At 39.4% G+C, this 19,350-nt stretch overlaps 1 protein-coding gene across 1 annotated transcript; it reads left to right on the top strand.

The window, feature by feature from the left end:
• The first annotated feature begins 590 nt into the window (after positions 1-590).
• TUSC1 (tumor suppressor candidate 1) lies at positions 591-2,006 on the top strand. Its single transcript, XM_027905129.1, has one exon. It carries the CDS (start codon positions 591-593, stop codon positions 1,410-1,412), a length of 822 nt encoding a protein of 273 aa, XP_027760930.1. The 3' UTR covers positions 1,413-2,006.
• Positions 2,007-19,350: the final 17,344 nt, after the last annotated feature.

Raw genomic sequence — 19,350 nt, 5'->3', positions numbered from 1 at the left:
TTAAAAGTGCTTCTGAGCCAACATTAACTTTCTTCCGTGCCTCAGCCACCACTTTGAAGCAATGGTAACAAGGCCCACAGAACATTGGAGGACTATGCAACCACAGCTTACATGTAAACCTTGCCTTGTTGGACAGGAAACGTCCTGGACTGTGGTATTCCAATAGGGAAGGGCTCAGTAGCCCAAGCCTATCTGTCCAGCTGTGCCCAGTTCTGGGGCCCCCAAGCCGAGAAAGACATTGACCTGTTCGGTCGAGTTCAGAGGAGGGCCACTAAGCTGATCCCAGGGCTGGAGCAGCCCTCCTACGAAGACAGGCTGAGAGAGTTGGGAATGTTCAACCTGGAGACAAAAAAGCTCTGGGGAGGCCTTAGAGCATCTTCCGTTACCTTAAGGGTCCTTACAAGATGGCTGGGGAGGGGCTTTCCACAAGGGCATGTACTGATAGGACAGTGGGGAATGGACCTAAGCTAAAGGAGGGTGGGCTTAGCTGAGGTGTAAGGATACTCTTTCCTGGAAGGCAGTGTGGATGCCCCATCCCGGGAAGTGCTCAAGGACTGGGTGGACACAATTCGAGTGTGCCCGGGAAGCCGATGGCCCTTCCTGTCCCGTCCCTCCCTCCCGCCGCTGTCGCCTCACGGTCCCGCCGGGGCAGGCGGGGCGGGGGGGCCGAGCGCGCCCCCTGCCGGCGGCCGCGCTCACCGCGCTCACCGCCGGGCGCGCCCGGCCCCCCCGCCCCCGAAACGGCGCTCGCCCCGCCCCCACGACGAGCCCAGGCCCCGCCCTTCATTTGCATAAAGCGCGAGCCCTCCCTCGTCTCGCGGGCGGCGCGCGCGGCACGGATGAGGCGCATGCGCGCGGTGGGCGGGCGCTGGGCCGGCGGTGCGGCCAGCGGGGGGCGGGTGGCGCTCGGAGCCGCCGGTGGGGGCGGCCGGGCCGGGGCAGCTGCGGAGCCCTGGGGGGCGGGCAGCGTCCAGCAGGGCTGGCGCGGGGAGTCGCGGGGCTCGCCGCAGCAGCTGGCGGAGCGGTACGCGGACCTGGCGGCCAGCCACACCGAGGCGCTGCGGCAGCGGGAGGAGCGCGAGTGGCAGAACGCGCGGCTGCGCCAGGAGAACGCGCGGCTGCGGGTGGAGAACCGCCGGCTGCGCCGCGAGAACCGCTGCCTCTTCCGGCAGACCCTGCTGGCGCCCGGCCCGGACAAGCCCCCCGGCGAGCCTTGCGAGGAGGCGGAAGCCCTGCGCGCCCAGCTGGGGCGGCTGCAGGAGAAGCATCGCCGCGCCCTGTGGCACCTGCGGCGCTGCCGGGCCGCCGGCGGGCAGGAGGCCTCGGGAGGCGAGGACGGCGAGTTGGACGAGCTCCTACTGGAGGAGGACGAGCAGTCGCTGGATAAGAAGAGCCTGGTACCGCCCGTGTAGGCGGCCCCGGGGGAGGGGGCGGCGGAGCCCTCCCTGCCCGCGCCCCCGCTGCCTGCCGCCCTCCCTCAGTCGAAACAGGCCCTTCCCAGAGGAAGGATGGGGGAGGAGTTCGAGTTTCAGTTTACCTGATGCGTATCCGGGAAGCATTGGCCGTGTTCGAAGAGAACCGGGTTCATCTGGGAAACCGATGCTTGGAAGACGAGAGGAATGCCCTCAAAGCAGCTGTTGTCATGGAGAAAACAACCGCCCTGAAGAGAATAGATGATCTCTTGTCATCTCGCAGCACTGAACTGTGCTTCCTTTGGGTACCAGCTGTGGATCACCTTCCTTCTCTGAGTTAGTGACTGTCATGTAGGCTTCAAGGGCCATGGAGACTGACAAGTTCTCAATAGTCTCTGTTAGGAAAAGGCGTGAAGGAAGCTGGAAACCTTGCCAGTACACTCATAGAAGTTGGTGATCATTTGAACTATGAATTGCCTTGGACACTGGGTGCAAAACACTATTTGTATTTTGTTCACCATCACATTACTATTGATTTGAATTTCACATTTTCACACAAAACTGCAGCTGATAAAATTATGACACACCAAATGACTGTCTTAAGTGTGATTTTTAACAGGGGTTTATTATAAATTTGTAGATGAAACGCCCTTTAGACCATTGCAGTGTGCCTTCTCAAAACCCAAAGAATTGTTGGGGGGGTTTTTTGCCTTTTTTTTTTTTTTTAATAATTTTTGACCTTAATTATTTACAAATTGGGTAGGAAGTTGTTTTTCAGATCTGTGTTTCATAAGAAAATTTACTGTTTGAAGGAAACCATTTTAAAGAACTGGAACACAGGTTGGTTTTGTAATGTTCCCTCACTTTTGTTTTTGTCATTTAAAGGCTTTCTGGTGCTTTCAAGTTTGAGATTGGTTTCTTAAAGCTCTAATAGCCAAGGTATGTTTCAACTTATAGTTAAAACTAATGTAAAAAGGTGAAATCGTTTGAGAAAAGTAGTTATTTCTTTAAATAATGTCAACATAAACCTCCAATCATAAAATGACTGCACTGCTTGTTAAGTGGATCTGCAGCCTCAAGTGCATTCTCAAAATGGAAAAACAATTTGGCACAGGGAAGTCATACCTCCTTAATGAGAAAGTGTGGGTGGTGATGTTTCGTTGTGTTTGGTTCTTTTATAAACTTAAGTATTCTCAAAAGACTTGCTAAGTGCTCAAGAACTACCTTTCCAATCTGGCAGGATTGTCTTACTTTATTAGCAGTTTCCTGTGAAATACGAATACCCAAGCAACAAAAATAATCTTGTCAAAATAGGACAGCATAGGACTGTATGGAGATACATGAAAAATACATGATTGTGCCAGGCTTCATTTTCAAAAGTTACAAGTATTGAGCACATATAAAAGAGATCCTGGACTTTTCTAATAGCATATGCAAATTTTTTAATTAAACTTCTGGGACACCTGCATTAAATGGAGTTTTTTTGCAAGAGTACCAAATATGCAGGTTTGTATAAAGGATTTTTTTTCCCTTATATCTTGACAAATTATAAAACAAACTTACAGATTACAAAAAGGGGGGAGGGTGGTAAAGTGTTTTGGTAAGATTCAAATTATTGTTAAGAGTACAAAAAAAATTATTTAAGATATTTCCTCATATTGCTGCTTCCAGATGAACTGCAGTAAATAATTCCTTGATTCAGTCAAGCCGTAAAAGTTTCTTTGAACCTATCATCTGTTTGTTGTATGTCTTTTTTTCAGAGCAAAATGTAAATTTAGGAAAAGGCTTTAGTGAGATGGTGTAAAAAGTAATACTTTGCTACATTGTCTCCCAAGTAATGGTTTGCAGATGGTGGCTTTCCTTCATGACACCCTTCCATGATCCTTGGCTACAGGAAATGACGAATACTGAGACTTACAGGAAAGGTAAACAATCTTTGGGATATAACCGTGTTTCAAGTCTGGATTTGTCTGTTTGACTAGATCTAATAATCAGTAGTTTGATCTCATAGGCATGTTCTGCCAAACCCCCTTAAGCTGATGTTTGGAAACAGGGTATCTTTGGAATTGCCTGATACACTACAGCATCTATACATCTGAAGTGCTGGGAGAAGTGTTACTACACTTGTGTGAAGAGCTACTTTTGGTTAAGGTGTGTTTCATTTTCTAATGTTGTGCTTTCTGTCTGATAAGCAGTCAAATCTTGAAGGTCCAGACTTCGCTTCTTATTCCCAAATCTTGTCTTTAGTTCTGCTTATCGCATTCTGGACTAAGGATAAGTATTTGGCCTTGGTTTTATTCTAATTGTTGTGGTAGTGTCTCCCATCTTTCACTGTCTTGCTGTGATGAGTGTTTCTGCCTCTGGCCTACCTGAATGCTGCATCCCTGGATTTGAAAGAGAGTGCATTGCAGAACAAAATCTGTACAATATACTAAACAAGCAGAAGTCAGAACCATGCTGTCTTGTTCTTTTTTTTTTTTTTTTCTCCTAAATAATTTCAGATCTTTTCTTCAAAACAATTTCAGTTGTATACTGATCATTTTCAAAATTGCCAATCTCAGAACCATATGTTTTTTCATGTTTTTGATTCTAGGTTTTGAACACCTATCTCTTTGTAGTTATTTGGAAACAGGAAAACAAACTTTTGTTAACACAAATTTCTGAATATGGGTGTGTTATTCTCCTATTTGAAAATGGTTTTGCCTATAATTAACTTTTAGTGCATAGTATTTCATTATACGCTGAATCAGAGTTCTGTATTTGAGTGATTTTGTAGAGTAAATGTACTTGGATAAAAAAAAAGGTAAGTTTTTTATCAGAGAATGGATTGAATTCAGTTTTGGACTTGATGTTTGCCTGTTTGGCGTTTTGTTCAGTTTTTGGTTTTTTTTTTCCCCACATATAGAAGTATAACAATATATAAAATATTAGGCAATAGTATCTTCCTATGACTTTGTTAAATTGCAGTGCTTACAATCTCAATACATAGTCTCTTAACTTGCTTTGGCATATATAAATTTATAGAGGCAAACAGAAGCAAAAATCTTCATTGCTATCAATGAAGTGAAAGGCTATAATAAAATTATTTTCTTTTATTTCATAAGGAAATGTTCAGTCTTAGCTGCAGACTTTTCCTTACCCTTCTGTCCTGTGCCTCAATGTTAGGAAATTGTTATGAAATACATGTTAAAAAGAAAGCTATATGTATGGAAGCTATATTGAAACTGTATTAAAATCTTCTATGTCCATGTGTGAATTTGGTGATGATTACTTTAAAACACATGCATATGAATGGAATGGCTCAGTATTGGTGCCTAATTTAAGTTTCATTAAATATTGCACTCTGAAGGAGTCTTTGTCCGCTGTGCTCATCTCCTTGCATGTGCTCATCTCCTTGCATGTGCTCATCTCCTTGCATGTGCTCATCTCCTTGCAGTGCTTTAGCTGCCCACAGAGAATAATGAAATAAATGTCTTTGTATGATAAACTAATACCATTCAGCTACTTTCCTACTAAAGTAGTCATCTGTTACTCTTCCCTTTCCATCTATCTCATTGTGTTCAGTATCCCCTTCTGAGTTTGTTCAGTTCAGTAATGACATTTGCAAGGTGTAGAAAAAGCCTCTGTCCCAGAGTTGCAAATGACTTAAAGTAGTGATTTAAAGCTGAATTTTTTGTGATCACAAATCAACAATATACAGGCCTTTCCTGTATATTTTTAAGTCATAGCTAGTATCTGTATTATTATACTGGGAAATATGGGTGTAGCTGCCCTGGGTACATTGTTCTGCGGAATATTCAGATTGCATTTACTACCACATCCCTTCCGAAATAAAGCCCTGTATCATTCAGAGACTAATAGCAGCATCTGATCTTTTTAAAAATCCTTGTAACCGGTATTATTTCATGACTTTCAAGGCCATTTGTTTGCTCTTTGTTCTTGTCAGAAGCATTCTTTGTACGGTCAGAGTGTAGTTGTAGCAGAAGAGAAGATAAAAAGCATTACATTTAGAGGGCATAAAGAGGATGATTTAGATCTAGCTTTTTAGGAGGGATTATGATATAAAGCTGGGAAGATGGGAAAATTGGTTGGATAATCCAGAGAAAGTGAACATTTTTAGAAAGAGAATTTTTGAGGAAAGATGTGGCCATCAAATAACAGCTAATGGAATTATTATATCTATATATATTGATGTATTTTTAATGAATAAAAATATTGAATGCAAAGTTTAGATAATGGAAAAGATTAGCATTGAGAAAAAATTCAACTGTGTCATGCACTGGCATGTCTTTGAAGTGAGGGCAAGCTTTGGAGAGCTGCTCTACAAAAAATCCTTAGCCCCTGCTGAGATTATTAACAGTAGTGCTCGTTAAGGTTAATTTATTTCATGGGAAAATTTTTGAGGGCTAGAAGATTGAGCAACTCCCTTGTATAAATGCTGCAGAATTTTCAGTGACTTCAGGTGCTTCCTGTAGTGTTTGCAGTCTGTCATCTGGATGAGTACAACTCTTAACCACCCTGTGCAGTATTGGTTCAATAGTGGAGTGAGCCACCATCATCCAGCAGCATCCAGGTGCTATGCTTTGACAAACTCACTTCCAAGAGCATGACCCAGCCTGATGCTGATAGTGTGTGAGAGCTTAAGGCATAGCCAGAGGTGAGGCGGCTGCAAAGCGATGGCTGCCTACAGAAATACAGGGGTACTGAAATAACTGTGTTTGTGCATGAATTGTAAATACTTAGCTGTGTCTGTGTTTCTTCTCCTATGAAGGACATAGTAGTGTTTTCTATTCTGTTGTCAGAACCACGTCTTTCTAGACGTTTGTTAATTGTTCTTTATGTTGAAGATGGTCAAATCATTCTACTTAGCTACTGAAACACCTCAATCCCAGCTGCAGCTTTTATGACCTATAATTTTGAAATTTATATTTGTTTTCATTCAGAAGTGATGATTTTTTTGGCTTTTTTTTTTTTTTTAATTAATCAAAAATCTTACCTTGCTTTTACATTTTGAGGGAGTTTTGCTGCACTGCACTAGTGAGAAAGAGGCATTTCAGGGTGTGTGCTGTAGAATTATTTAGAATCATAGCAGTGTACTTGACATGTTTTCCCAAAGACTTAAATTCAATAAGTAAAATGCAAAAAAGCAGAAGTTTTCAAATAAATCCTGTAGAATATTTTGCTTTTCTTCTTGTTTTAGGGGTTTTTTAGTGATATAAAAACTGTCAGTTCAACAACAGTTAAATATTTTATTACTCTGCATGAGAAATATAAGTAACTGGATATACTTAAGGGCTCCTGCACATAAAATCAAAAATAAGGCACTAAAAACACCACTGATGCTCAGAAATCTAAGTATAACATCCTTACTTCCAAAAGCAGTCCCAGAAGACACTCTTCCTTTGTCAGAGAAAGGTTTTGCCTATTTTACTTTTTAAATCTCCGTTTATCATGAAAGAAACATCTGCAAAAACAGTGTAGAAGTAAAATTTGACACTGTATGTTTGAGTCTTGTATGGCAGTGCTGAAAAGGGCGTGAGCAACTGGAGGGGTGTGCATGAAAAGCTGCTCACCTCTTGGATATGAGTAGATGTGCTTGGCTAAATTTTAATAGTCTTTGGCTTGGATGACACCTGAAGAGGGAATGAAGGCATGGCTTCAGGTTTAGTATTGAGTCAGCACTGTTGCTAGCCTTTTCTTGGTGGTACCAGGTAAGCTTTTGTTTGTGTTCTGCCTGAGAGAGTTTTATTTCAGCTTTTATCTGAAGAAGCTTTTATGTGCTCTGTGGGCACTTCTGCCTCTCCTCAGTACCTGCTGCTTAGGGCAAAATGAAGACTCTTGCAAAATCTATCTCTGGCCACTTAAGGGGCCAGAAGAGTGACTAGAAAAAAACCCGAATATATCTATTTAAAGAACAGATGGGAGGATTTCTGACCATATGGGCAAGAAGCCCTTGTTGTACTGAAAATTTTCGTGTAAAGATGCTAAGAAAAATGCTAGACTCAAGAAAACTGGTGTAGGGAAAACTGTTGCAATGGTGCAGCAAAGTTGCATGCAAGCTCTTACAGAAAAGGAAGCTCTGTTTATTTCCAAAAATTAAAACAAAATTAGCTTTACTCATTCAGATTTATGTTTTCGTAAGGAAAAACTCATAAGCACTGAGACACATGTATCCAGCCCCAAAACACGTGTAGCCTGGTGGTCTCCAGGCAGTCCTTAAATGAGTCCTTGGGTGAGATGTAGGAGAATACCAGCTTACAAGTCTGTCTCTCCTGGGTTTTTAGGTTGGTTAGCATATACTACCTTTTTATATAGTTTTTCCTCCCCTTTGTGAGCTGGCTGTAAGCAGTGTCTCCATTCCACCCCAGTAAATTATCAGGGCTTTGTCTTCTGGCCTGTATGTCCTGAGAAGATGCACAGGGATGTATGGTGGGGTCTTTGTGACCTGGTAATGTAGGTGTCATTCTTACTGCTTTTTTTGTAGTTTGTATTTTGTAATTTATTCCTTTTATTGGTTCCTCCATCTAGACCTTTTCCTCCCTCTACCACATAGAACAATTGTGACTCTTCTGTTACAGATTTCTAGAGCAGATTCCAATATGTGCTGGGAATGCTCTGGTTTGAAGTGGGCTGGTACAATGAGTACTTTTCAGCTGGAATCAGGACTGCATTTTAAGCTAATTTAATGCCTGCTCTCAAATGCAGGGAACTAATTAATGCACTGAACTCTCAAATTACAATCACATGAGTTTAATTTCTGTTCTTTGTACATTAAACTTTATCAGGAGCTCAAAGATATCCCTTTCTGTATGCCAAGTAGCACTATAATCTCAGAGAAACTGAGTGTATCATTGTGTTAACGCATGCTTACTGCCAAATAGGGTTGGAAGTCTTTATGTTTCCCCACGTGTTAAGCTATTCTGAACAGCTTGTTCAGTACCAGTTTCACAAAGCAGTTTTCAGGCGTTAGACACAATACAAAATATAGGAAAGCTGCTGTTTTATCAAGAAAACACAGCTGAAGAGTCTCACATAACTTAAAGCTTATTCAAGATGTGGCTTTGGTCCTCAGCATAAAGAAAATAAAAGTCTTTCTAAGAGCTTGTTTGGCTTTGATAGTGGGGAACTGTTTTACTGAGAGACTTCTACATTGCAGAAAAATTGAATGCAATGTGTATGAGACGGAAAGGAGACATTTTGCTGATCTGCATAAGTGATTAACTTACTGTATGACAGAAACTTCAGTTCAGTGGGAATAAGGGTGCTGGGTTCTCAGACTTTCCTTCAGAGAACTACTGCACACTGATTTCTAATGGTGTTACCGGTTAATTTATATATTAACTCCTATATTTTCTTTTTTTCTTTCCCTTTCATAATTCCTACCTTTAATTCCCTTTTAATAATCCTATTTTAAAGTATGCTGAGGTTCTTACACAATTTTTAATCGTAGGGCATTTTTAATTTATTTCACTCTTTAGGAGTCTGGAGAAAAGAGGTTCACAACACAAGTTCATTAGGGAATCATTTCTTGCTTTGGAAGATTTCCACATATTATGTGGGTATATATATACATGTACATGAAAAAATAAAGGTTACTTTTTAGGAGAACAGAATTGTTACCCTCAAGGTGTTGACTGACAAAGCCAGCAAACAGGTTTTTTTACCTTTATTTATAAATAAAGGCCTTACTGTCACTACTGATTCCTTAGGAAGAAAAGGAGAAAGATATGTTTTTAGGAGCTTTTCCTGTGGAATTCAAAAATGTTTAATTCTGCCTGTAAGGGAAGAACTGGTCAAAATACTGTCATTGACCACTGTTCTTTGCACAAAATGAGATAAGACAGAGACCAGGAAAGCTTCCAGTTTTTCTGTGTGAAACCTTGTGGGTTTATGTGTATGCGTAACTATAACACATGATAAAGCTTGATCATGCACACATTATCTCAAGTCTCTGCAATCAGTTGATGAACCTGACTAAATTTTTTTTCTTTTTAAATACAGGTATAAAAACTCACTTTGTCTTTTTCATTACTGTGTCTTTTCAGTGGCATGATTGTTTGCTACGTTTATGCAGTCTCAGACTTTTTACACTTACACATTTCTTTTCAAAAGAGGTATTCTAATAATTTAGATAGCAGTTGTCCTACTAGGAAATTTCTTTTCAGCTAGTAGCATAAACTTTGCCAAGTTAAATTCCTGTGATGATGCAGTTTATTAGGACTCTTACTTAGTGAATCTGTGAGGGTTGTATGGTTGCAAAATTATGACAAGTGCAAACTTCAGTGATGCTGTTTCACTAGAAAATTTGTAAGACGGTATTTATAATAATCTCTGGAATGAAAAGTATATTATACGGTGTTTTTTGATTGAAATGGCGCACGGACTTTCTGCAGTGGAGAAAGTATTAAAGTTATTGTACAGTTGAATTTTTTGAAAAAGAGTGTGCTCTTACACTAATATGGAAGATATCGTCTAAGGGACTGCTACTTAACCATGCCATTGAGCTGATAAATTACTTTTAAAATTTTGTTTGGCTGACGTTGAATCTCTGTTCTTTCAGTAATGGATACAGTATTTATCCTGGTGTGAAGCAATGTCTTCTGACATCTCAGTGAAGTAACATATTTCCACCAAGCCATAATCATTCAATGAGAATCCATCTTCCTCAAAGTTAACATAAGTCCTAAAAGACCTAAAAAGAAAATTCGGAAAGGTTTTATTACTTTTTTGCCTTTTGTTTGCCATAAAGAGGATGAAAGACAGAAGTAAAACGCTTTGCTTTACTATTGTTTGTTAAAGGTTGTCAGGTTATGCTTTTGACGGAAAGCATGGATGTCTTTGTCACTGTGCTTTAGCTTATGTCTGGTACCTTGTCTGTGAACATGACTGCTATGGACATTCAAGAACTGTGTTTAAAATCTTCAAGTAAAAAGGTTTCCTTCTCTTATCACTTGACTTCACTTTATTAATTTCTTTTATTTATTTTTATTTTCTTAATTTTGGCAGCATCTGAGTTGATAAAATTCTTATCATGAGAGATGGGCTTAATATAGCAAATCCTGAATGGAATACTAACTGAATAAATGAGGCAGGAGAAACTGGAAATATGCAAGGAGCAGAAGATGGGTGTGGAGGGATCCCAGACCTCTTAGTATTGACACACCTTGTATGCAGTGTACAGAGGTGACTAGCAAAGTCTTTGAATGTATTCTCTCACTGATATCTACGTTATATTGCAATGACCACATGGAACTTAGTCCTTAATTTTCACAGATGTAACCAAGACATTCAGAAGCAAGTTTCTAGCATTTTTTTTTGCCTCACTTTCTTCACAATATTGCCTAAAGAAAGTTTCCTCTCTGGCCACACAGGTATATTTTCTCTTCAAAACCCATTCTCTGTGTGAGACAGTTCTTCTTCAACAGTAGAAGCAGACTAAATCATTACGTGTGATGAACTAAGGAAAAAATACAGAAGATTAATCCAAGAGCATGAAAGATTATCAATTAAGAATTCTCATTAGCTATATGTGGTCCTTTAATTGGCCTCTTTGACTGCGTAATCTCAAGTGATAATTGTTTGTGGCACTGGCCCATTCCTCTGTGAATATTATCCTTTAATTAATTCCAGAAACTGATTTAATTCCTTTTATACCCCTTTCTTCATAGCAATTCTTTCTTGACTGTTTTTAGTGAAAGCAGCATACCTTGATTTTATTTAAAATTAGTCAGTAAATAAAGATTAATTTAATTGATGACTACAGATAAAGGAAAATCCTGAAGGGTCCTGTCTTATCCCTTGAATTCTATGTTGTGTGACCTTGTCTTGGGTTGGAGTCTGTAAGTGAAATCCTGTTCTTAAGCGGACTGTGAGATTTAAAACTTCACTCTCTGTAGAACCAAAATTTCTATGGAAGTGTGTTACATGGTTTTTGGTTAAGTATATATTAATCAAATAAAGAAGCAAAGGGAATATGGATTATGATTCTACACCATAGATAGCTTGATCTGCAGCTGAGGAGGAAGAATAACTTTCTTTTCAAAATCAACAGCCAATAAACTTCTCAATTTTCTATACAATTTCAAAATATATTTGGAAAATTACTGATTAACAACTACATATGTGCAGTTTTAGGGTGCTTAGATGTTGTTCATGCTGTAACACTGTCATAGTCAAATTCTCTTATTGTTACATTCAGAAAGAACAGATGAATAAACTTTACTCCCTTCTAGACTGGAGTCCAGTACCCTCTGAGATATAAAGTAGTTTGCTGTAACTTTTTTTTCACAGTTTTTGTGTTATTTTTTACCTTGTTTATATTTGCGTCCTGGCAGGAATCAGATGTACCCAAATTCATCACAAATTTTGTTCTCATTATTTCTGCCTTTTTGAACAATCTGGAAACATGGGTTTGCAGGTTTTTATACAGAAAGCTGAGTAATCTGGGGAAAGTGTGTAATAATGGATGGAAATGTCACTTCCATCTCTTAAGTGAAGTCGTCTTGTTAGTACAAAGAAATGTTCCTAATTTGAATTCCCAGTGTATTATTTTGTGGATAATTTGGTAAAAAAGATTTTTCTTCTGCAAACATTACAGAGTTAAGGTCTGGTGACCCAGCAAGTCCATCACATGTTTGAAGTTTTGAAGACCTAATCTTGTTTTTTTTTTCTTGACAATTTTGACTTATGCCAGTTCTCCTGCCAGGGGTTGATTAAAACCTGTTTGCAGATTGCAGGCGAACATCACAATTGCTTCATTTTAATTTCATAATAACCCTCTGCCTAGATGTCATTCTTAGCACTAGGATGTTCATGGCTTTCCACAGCAGCTTGCCTGTGTGAAACAGTCTTTTGAAATTAGCTTGGCCATATCACTTAGATAATTATAAATAATTGAATTAGCTGCACTCTGGCTAAGAGTTGAGATCAACTGAGCATTTCTTATAATAGTATCCTAAAAATGTTTCTTCCTACTTAGAAGTAATTAGCGTCTGTATCAAGTTTTACATTTTAGCAGAAATCCAGAAAAAATTACCATAATCTATCATTTTTATTAATATCATTTGGTGTTTTTGTACAGGTCCTCAACAAAATTATGAAGTGTAAACTTTCAAAGTCGTAGAACTTTGCAAGGCTTTATGAGGCACTTGTTGAAAACAGTGAGGCCCAGATCCTACAGTCAGCGTAAGCTGCAGCAGTAGCTCTCAACACCTTGACAGCTGGTTTGATCTGCTGAGGGTGTTGGGCTTTTACTTTTGGTGAAAGCAGAACAGGCTCACAGGTGTGTAATTCCTCATTTGATTGTGTGAGCTGCAGTACTTGCAAAGAAAATAGATTATTTTATGGAAAATCTTTTGACAACTGTATTTGTGATAGATATCACTCCATCCATCCATTCATCTCTCAGTTTTTGTGTAAAAGTTTGCTCAGTACTGACTAGAGCAAATGATCTTTGAGATTAGACTGTGGTAAAATTTCTGATTCACTTCCTAAGTGTACAAAGCAAAATGCAGCAAAAACGATCATGAAAATCATTGACTGAAAAAGTTTTCTTTTCAAAGCAATAAAAAAAATTTAAGTTTCATATAGACACACAAGCCCCTATATATGTTCAAAGTCACCTTTTGTATTCTAACGTTCAGTGCATAACTCAAAACCTTTCAAAATAAAATATCAAAATATTTTGTCAGAAAAGGTCAAAACAAAATGCCTCAGCATGTCAGAACTCTTTCCTCTCTTCTCTTTCACATTTTTGTTTTTGAATGGTGAGTAAAATGCAAATTAAAATAATTTTAGATAGATGCCTCTTATCGACTTTGAACTGGTGACTTGGGATTTCAGTTTTGAGCTGTGTGAAGTAGAATTCCACAAGTGGTTCTTTGATGCCAGAAGTTGCAACTCAGAGTAATTCAAAGCCTGATGTCCCGTTTGGAGGTAAAATTGGTATTGTTTTAGTAAGAATTCTATTTAAGTTCTTGATGTTGGCAGTTGGTTGCACTTTCTTTCCTCTATTTGTGCAGAATCCAGGTCCAGGCCACAGGTTGTGTTGCTGTAATACTTATTTTTTTTTAATATTATTTTTTTGTCCTAATTTTTGCAGTACTGCTTTTCATGTGCACACCAGTCTGTTTTGAGTAATATTTTTGTCAGTGTGTCCCACTATGATATATTACATCAATAGATCATTGAAGTGACAGCTGACTCTGGTAATGCATGATCTAATACATCATAAAAACAACATTTCATTGGGATTATGCATTACATAAGATTGATAGATAATATACCTCCCTTTTTATTAGCTGTAAACAGAACTATTACTAAGGGCTACAAAGGCATCAGAATTAGAATAAAGTCAGATAAGTATTTCTAGTTTTGTATTTCTAGTTTTACCTTCTGTTTTCACTCTTGAACATAGAATGGAGCAATGCATATCAGAATAATTTTAACTGTAGCTGCAATAAGTAAGGGAAAATCAAAGTAAGCCTGTTTTTTAGACAAAATGCAATACTTCCCAGTATTATTCAGTGCAAGGTTTGTCAAAATAGTCAGGTTCCCTCTTGCAAAATGAGACTATTTCCACTGGCAGCCCAGTTAAAACTGAGAAGTCAAATGAAAGGATTGCATGGACTTTAGCAAGCTTGATGTCAGTCATAGAAGAGGAGAGGAGAGCAGAGCAGGGTCTGAGAACCACAGTGAAAGGTCTCTAAGAAATAATTTCCAAATGTTCTTTAAATTTGGAAGATGCTGGGCACTTGATTGAATAAGCAGATGCATTACTTTACTGCTGCTAACTAACTCAGGTTTACACACAATTAATAAATCTGTGAAAAAAAACTACAACAAATAAAAACACAGCAACAAACATGCAGAAAAACCCCGTTTTCTTTAAAAGTAGCTGAATAGATGATGCCACTTGACTTTTTAGTCTCTATAAGACAGGAAATGGGGAACTAATGAAATCACTAGGGAGAGACTTTAAAAAAGTTTTAGGTAGAGGAAAAATATGCATGCTTAAAAGTCTGTTTGGAGGATTCTCAACTCTCTTATCTATAAATAGGAATCTGCAGGTATATTTACATTATGGAGTAAGACAAAAAATATGTTAATGCAGTTTATTAGCAGTAGAGAGGCCAAGGGTGACTAAATTTATTAAACTCAGTTGCGGAGAACCCTCTACTGTAACAATAGTAACTAAACTGTTTCACGTTGAAAACAAAAGAGATTGGTTTGTTTGGGGTGTTCAAGATACATAGCAGTCGGTGAGCTTTTCTCCCCTATTTCTTCCTAGTCTTGCCACTCTTATGGTTTAATCCCAGCTAGTCATCAAGCCCCACACATCTACTTGGTCATAATCCTTTCCAGATCAAGTTCAGACACTGAGACCTCTATTGGGTCTTCAGGAGAGGTATTTGTTTCCTTGTGCCATGGTTTAGCCCCAGCCAGCAGCCAAGCCCCACAGAGCTGCTCACTCACTCCCCAAACAGTGAGACTGGGGAGGGAGTCAGAAGGATAAAAGCTGAAAAACCTGTGGGTTGAGGTAAAAACAGTTTAACGGGAGAAGCAAAAGCCATGCACACAAGCAAAGCAAGGAATGAATTCACTGCTCCCCATGGGCAGTCATCTCCAGGAGGGCATGGCCCCATCACACATAACAGGGACGTCAGAAAACAAATACTATGACTCCAAATGTCCCCCTCCCCTTCCTCCTTTTCCCCTTCACATTATATATTGAGTATGATTTGCTTGATATGATACTTACATTATATTTTATGGAATAATCCTTTTGTCAGTCGTAATTAGCTGTCCCAGCTGTGTCTCATCCCAGGATCCCATGCACACCCAATTTCCTCACCACCATGGCAGTTTGGAAGGCAGCAAAGGCCTTGGCTCTGTGGAAGCCCTGCTCAGTGATAACAAAGCCATCTCTATGCCATCAGCCCTGTGTGCAGCACAAATACAAAACACAGGCCCATACCGGGCACTCTGAAGAAAATTAACTCTACCCCAGCCAAAACTAACCAACCAATTAGAAAGTCATTGCAGAGCATATCTTACTGCTTCACTGAATGAGAGAATAAGAACTTTTTCTTTTCTATGTGAAGCTCAAAGCTCTATTTCAATTTTTTCCAGTGGCAGAGGAAAGGTTTCAGGCAAATTAAACATATTTATGAGTTGCTGTTAGTTTATTTAGTCTAAATAACTGAAATAACTGTATTTTACTTCTTTCATCTGTTTTGGATAGCTGTAGTGACAACAAAAATCAGAACATTTCTAATAATTTTCTATCAACCAGAAAGAGGGAATACTTTGGAGCTAGAGAGTCTGGCTTTGCCTCTCTCGGGCGAGGGGGAAAGAAGGAAATATCGAGGAACCAAAAGAATGAGAACAAGAAAGGAATACTCAAAAAATGCAGACTCCTAACCCTTAAACTGAGCTGGCTGGACCATAATTTCTGCTCACCTCTGGAAGTTACTTGAAGTAACTTGAAGCAAACACCCTAGAAACTAACACTTTAAATCTCAAAGAGCTAGGAAAACACTGAAGTGAGTGTTTGGAATCTGGGATAAATTTATGGAAGCCTCATAACTTAAGGTGTATCCCTGAGTAAAGTAATTATGGATTTTTAGTGTCTATCAGCATGCACCTGCTGTTCCTGTTTCTCTTCTTTAATTTTTCACCCACAGAATTAGTTATTATTATAGAAAAATTGTAGAATCATAGAATGTTTTGGGCTGGAAGGGGGCTTAAATCATCATCTAGCTCCAAACCCCTGACATGCATAGGGATAGCTTCAACTAGACCAGCTTGCTCAAAGTCCCATCCAGCCTGGCCTTGAACAGCTCCAGGGATGAGGCCGCCACAACCCTCACAGTGAAGAATTTCTTCCTAACATTGAACCTAAATTTGACTTCTTTTAGTTTAAAGCCATTCCCTCTTGTCCTGTCACTGCATGTCACTACATGTCCTTGTGAAAAGTTCCTCTCCAGGTTTCCTTTATGTACTGGAAGGTCCTGTAGGGTCTTTCTGGAGGCTTCTCCTCTCCAGGCTGAACAACCCCAGCTGTCAGCCTATCTTCATAAGAGAGGTGTTCTAGCTCTCTGATCATCTTCATGGCCCTTTTTTGGAATCATTTCAGCAGGTTCTCATCCATCCTATATTAGAGGCCCCTTAGCTGGATGCAGTGCTCCAGGTGGGTTCCCACAAGAGAGGAGTAAAGGGAGAAAATCACCTCCCTTGGCCTGCTGGCCACAATTCTTTTGATACAATGCAGAATGTAATTGGTTTTCTGGGCTGCAAGTGCACATTGCCCGCTCAGCCTTTCGTACACCAGAACATCCAAGTCCTTCTTGATGGGGCTGCTTTTGATCCATTCTCTGGCTGAAATGCGTTTGTGCTTGGAATTACCCCGACCCAGGTGCAGCACCTTGCACTTGACCTTGTTTAATTTCGTAAGGGTTTCACAGGCCCTGCTTTCAAACCTGTCAAGGTCCCTCTGGATGGCATCCCTTATCTCCAGTGTGTTGATTCAATGATCTTTGTGGGTCCCTTCAAACTCAGTGTAGTCTTTGATTCTGTGACTGTACCACACCCTTGGTGTTCAGCAGACTGAGGGGGCTATTGATCCCACTGCTTGTGTCACCAACAGACATGTTAAAGAAGTGAAAAATAGGAAGCAATGCATTAGTTGGCCCAGATGTAATTCCAGGCCTCTGGGCAAACTGCATTGCATCATCCTTTCTGGATGCCTTTGCAAAGCGCTATTGAATTCCAGGAATAGCATGAACAGAAAAGCATGTGCAATTGATCTTAGTTGTATGAGGAAATTTTCCTTCATTTCTGGTTAGGTTAGGGAAATCCCTAACCTAAATTTGGCACCAGTTTTTTGCACATTATTCTGTCTCCCTACAGTAAGTCTTAACTATCATATGCTGTTGCTTAAAACTGACGATGCAGTTTCTACCTCCTCTGAAATAGTCTTTGGTAATGCTTCTAGAGTTTTGCTACCTTGGTTAGTGAAAGAAACTGCTTTCTGGAAATATACAGCTCTCATCTTACACTAAGAAAGCATGCTGGGAAGATATATTGCAATATTTTTTTGATCATGAAAACATCATCTTTCACCCAAAAAGCTTATCTGGAACTGTTGACTCATTCCAGTGAAACCTCATCTCTTTCTTAAAAATTCAAATCTTTGTTTCAATTTACTTTTCTTTCTTGCAAAATTTGGGGGTAGATTAGTTCTGAAACTTGTCCATGTTTCACTGCCAAAGAGTTTTTAAAAGATCTCCAATGTTTCAAAAAATTAATGTGTTTTCAATTTAAACATTTTTTTAATGGCAAGCAAAAATTTTTATTTTTGTCAATGCCAAACTGATTTTTTTCCTGTGATTTCTTGTTCGGCAAATAGTAAAATAATTTATTATTTTTATTTTGTTTTATAATATTTTTATATTATTTTATTATTATTGTAAATGGCAATTAAATCCAGCAGTTTAAAACTTAAGCTTAGAAAATTTCGTATAAGAAATGTGCATGAATTTCTAACAGCAAGACTTATTAACCCCTGCAAAAAGTTTAGTTAGCCTCATGGCAGGTGTTCCTTGACTTTAAGTAACCCTGAATGGCTTTCTGAAACTGCCATTTTAATTCAGCTTGAAATTTGGTGACTTGATGTTGAGGTTAGTGAGGTCACCTTCTGTGTCTTGGTGCAAGTAAAATTATGTGGTTCCTGTACATTCATATAGCTTTAAAAATCCTTTAGAAAGTATGTAGCCCACAGTAGAAATACAGAATTAGACTGAGGATAGTTAAAGCACTTTCATTCTTAGGTTAAATCTGTTCCCTCAAGTAAAAGCAAGTAATAGGACCTCCTTTTCTCTAAGCTCTGGTGACAGGTATCAGACTAATCTCCAAACCAATTCTCTTAAACGGTCCCATTTTGCTTGCAGTGTTACTTGGGGTGAGCTTTCAAAATCGAGTGACTCTTTCCCTGCTTTCCCTGCTCACACAAGTCCCAGATGAAAAGAATTTATTTTTCATTTATATAGCAAAAATAGTTAAAGGGCTGTTTGTTCAATTCTAAAACCCGGTACATCAACCTTGTCCCACTTTAGCAGTCTGAAAGACAGACTTGTGCTTTTAGTAGAGAGAGAGTGTGTGTGTGAGCTACCATGCAGAAGGATGCTTTAAGACACTTAAGGACTTAAGGTCACCCAACTTACAGATGCAGAATGGCTTTCTTTTCTTTCCCTCTTTCCTTTACCCCATCTTCCCTTATTTTTGTTTTCCCTTGTCCTCCCTCCCTCCTTTTCTCTGTCTCTCCTGCCCTCCCCTCTTGCCTCCTTCCTCTCTCTCTGAAAGCCCTTTAGAACCTTTTGTTCTAAAACTCGTATTGACCCAACATGCATACTGACCCCTTCTTTGCCTTATTTCCTGTTTTAATTGAGTGTCAAAGGTCATATATTGCTATTAGAGCAAGACATGAGTGGCAGCAGGGGTCAGGGACTCTGTGGCTTTCTATTAGAGCCATAAACCCAAAACTGAACGATAATTTCACCTGCTCTAACCCCAATTTTTCCAAGATGTGATAGAGACTGACCTTAGTGTTTGACTGCTATTGACTATGTAAACTGCAGCCACGCTAATTCTGCTTACTAAACAGTAAGTGTGCTCTGTTTGACCAAGATGGGAAATAAAACTATAAAAGATACACACAGAAAATTCAAACAAACAGACTAATCCAGATGACATGAAATGATAAAAATAATGCCTTACTGGGGAGGTCAGACCCTTTCTTTGACTGGTGTGCCCCTACAGTTATTTCCTCTACCAATTTTCAATCTCTTCTTTTTGACAGAACATCCTATATCCATCTCCAAGTGTTGGGACAAAAGCAGTAAATCTTAACTGCTAGAGAATTCCCATCTATGCCACTTGA

The sequence above is a fragment of the Empidonax traillii genome, unplaced genomic scaffold, assembly GCF_003031625.1.
Source record: "Empidonax traillii isolate 1590-97213 ecotype Southwest subspecies unplaced genomic scaffold, ASM303162v1 scaffold3:size4013460, whole genome shotgun sequence".
In the NCBI taxonomy this organism is placed as follows: Eukaryota; Metazoa; Chordata; class Aves; order Passeriformes; family Tyrannidae; genus Empidonax; species Empidonax traillii.
Note: the sequence above shows the minus strand (reverse complement) of the source record. Positions and strands in the feature narration are given on the sequence as shown.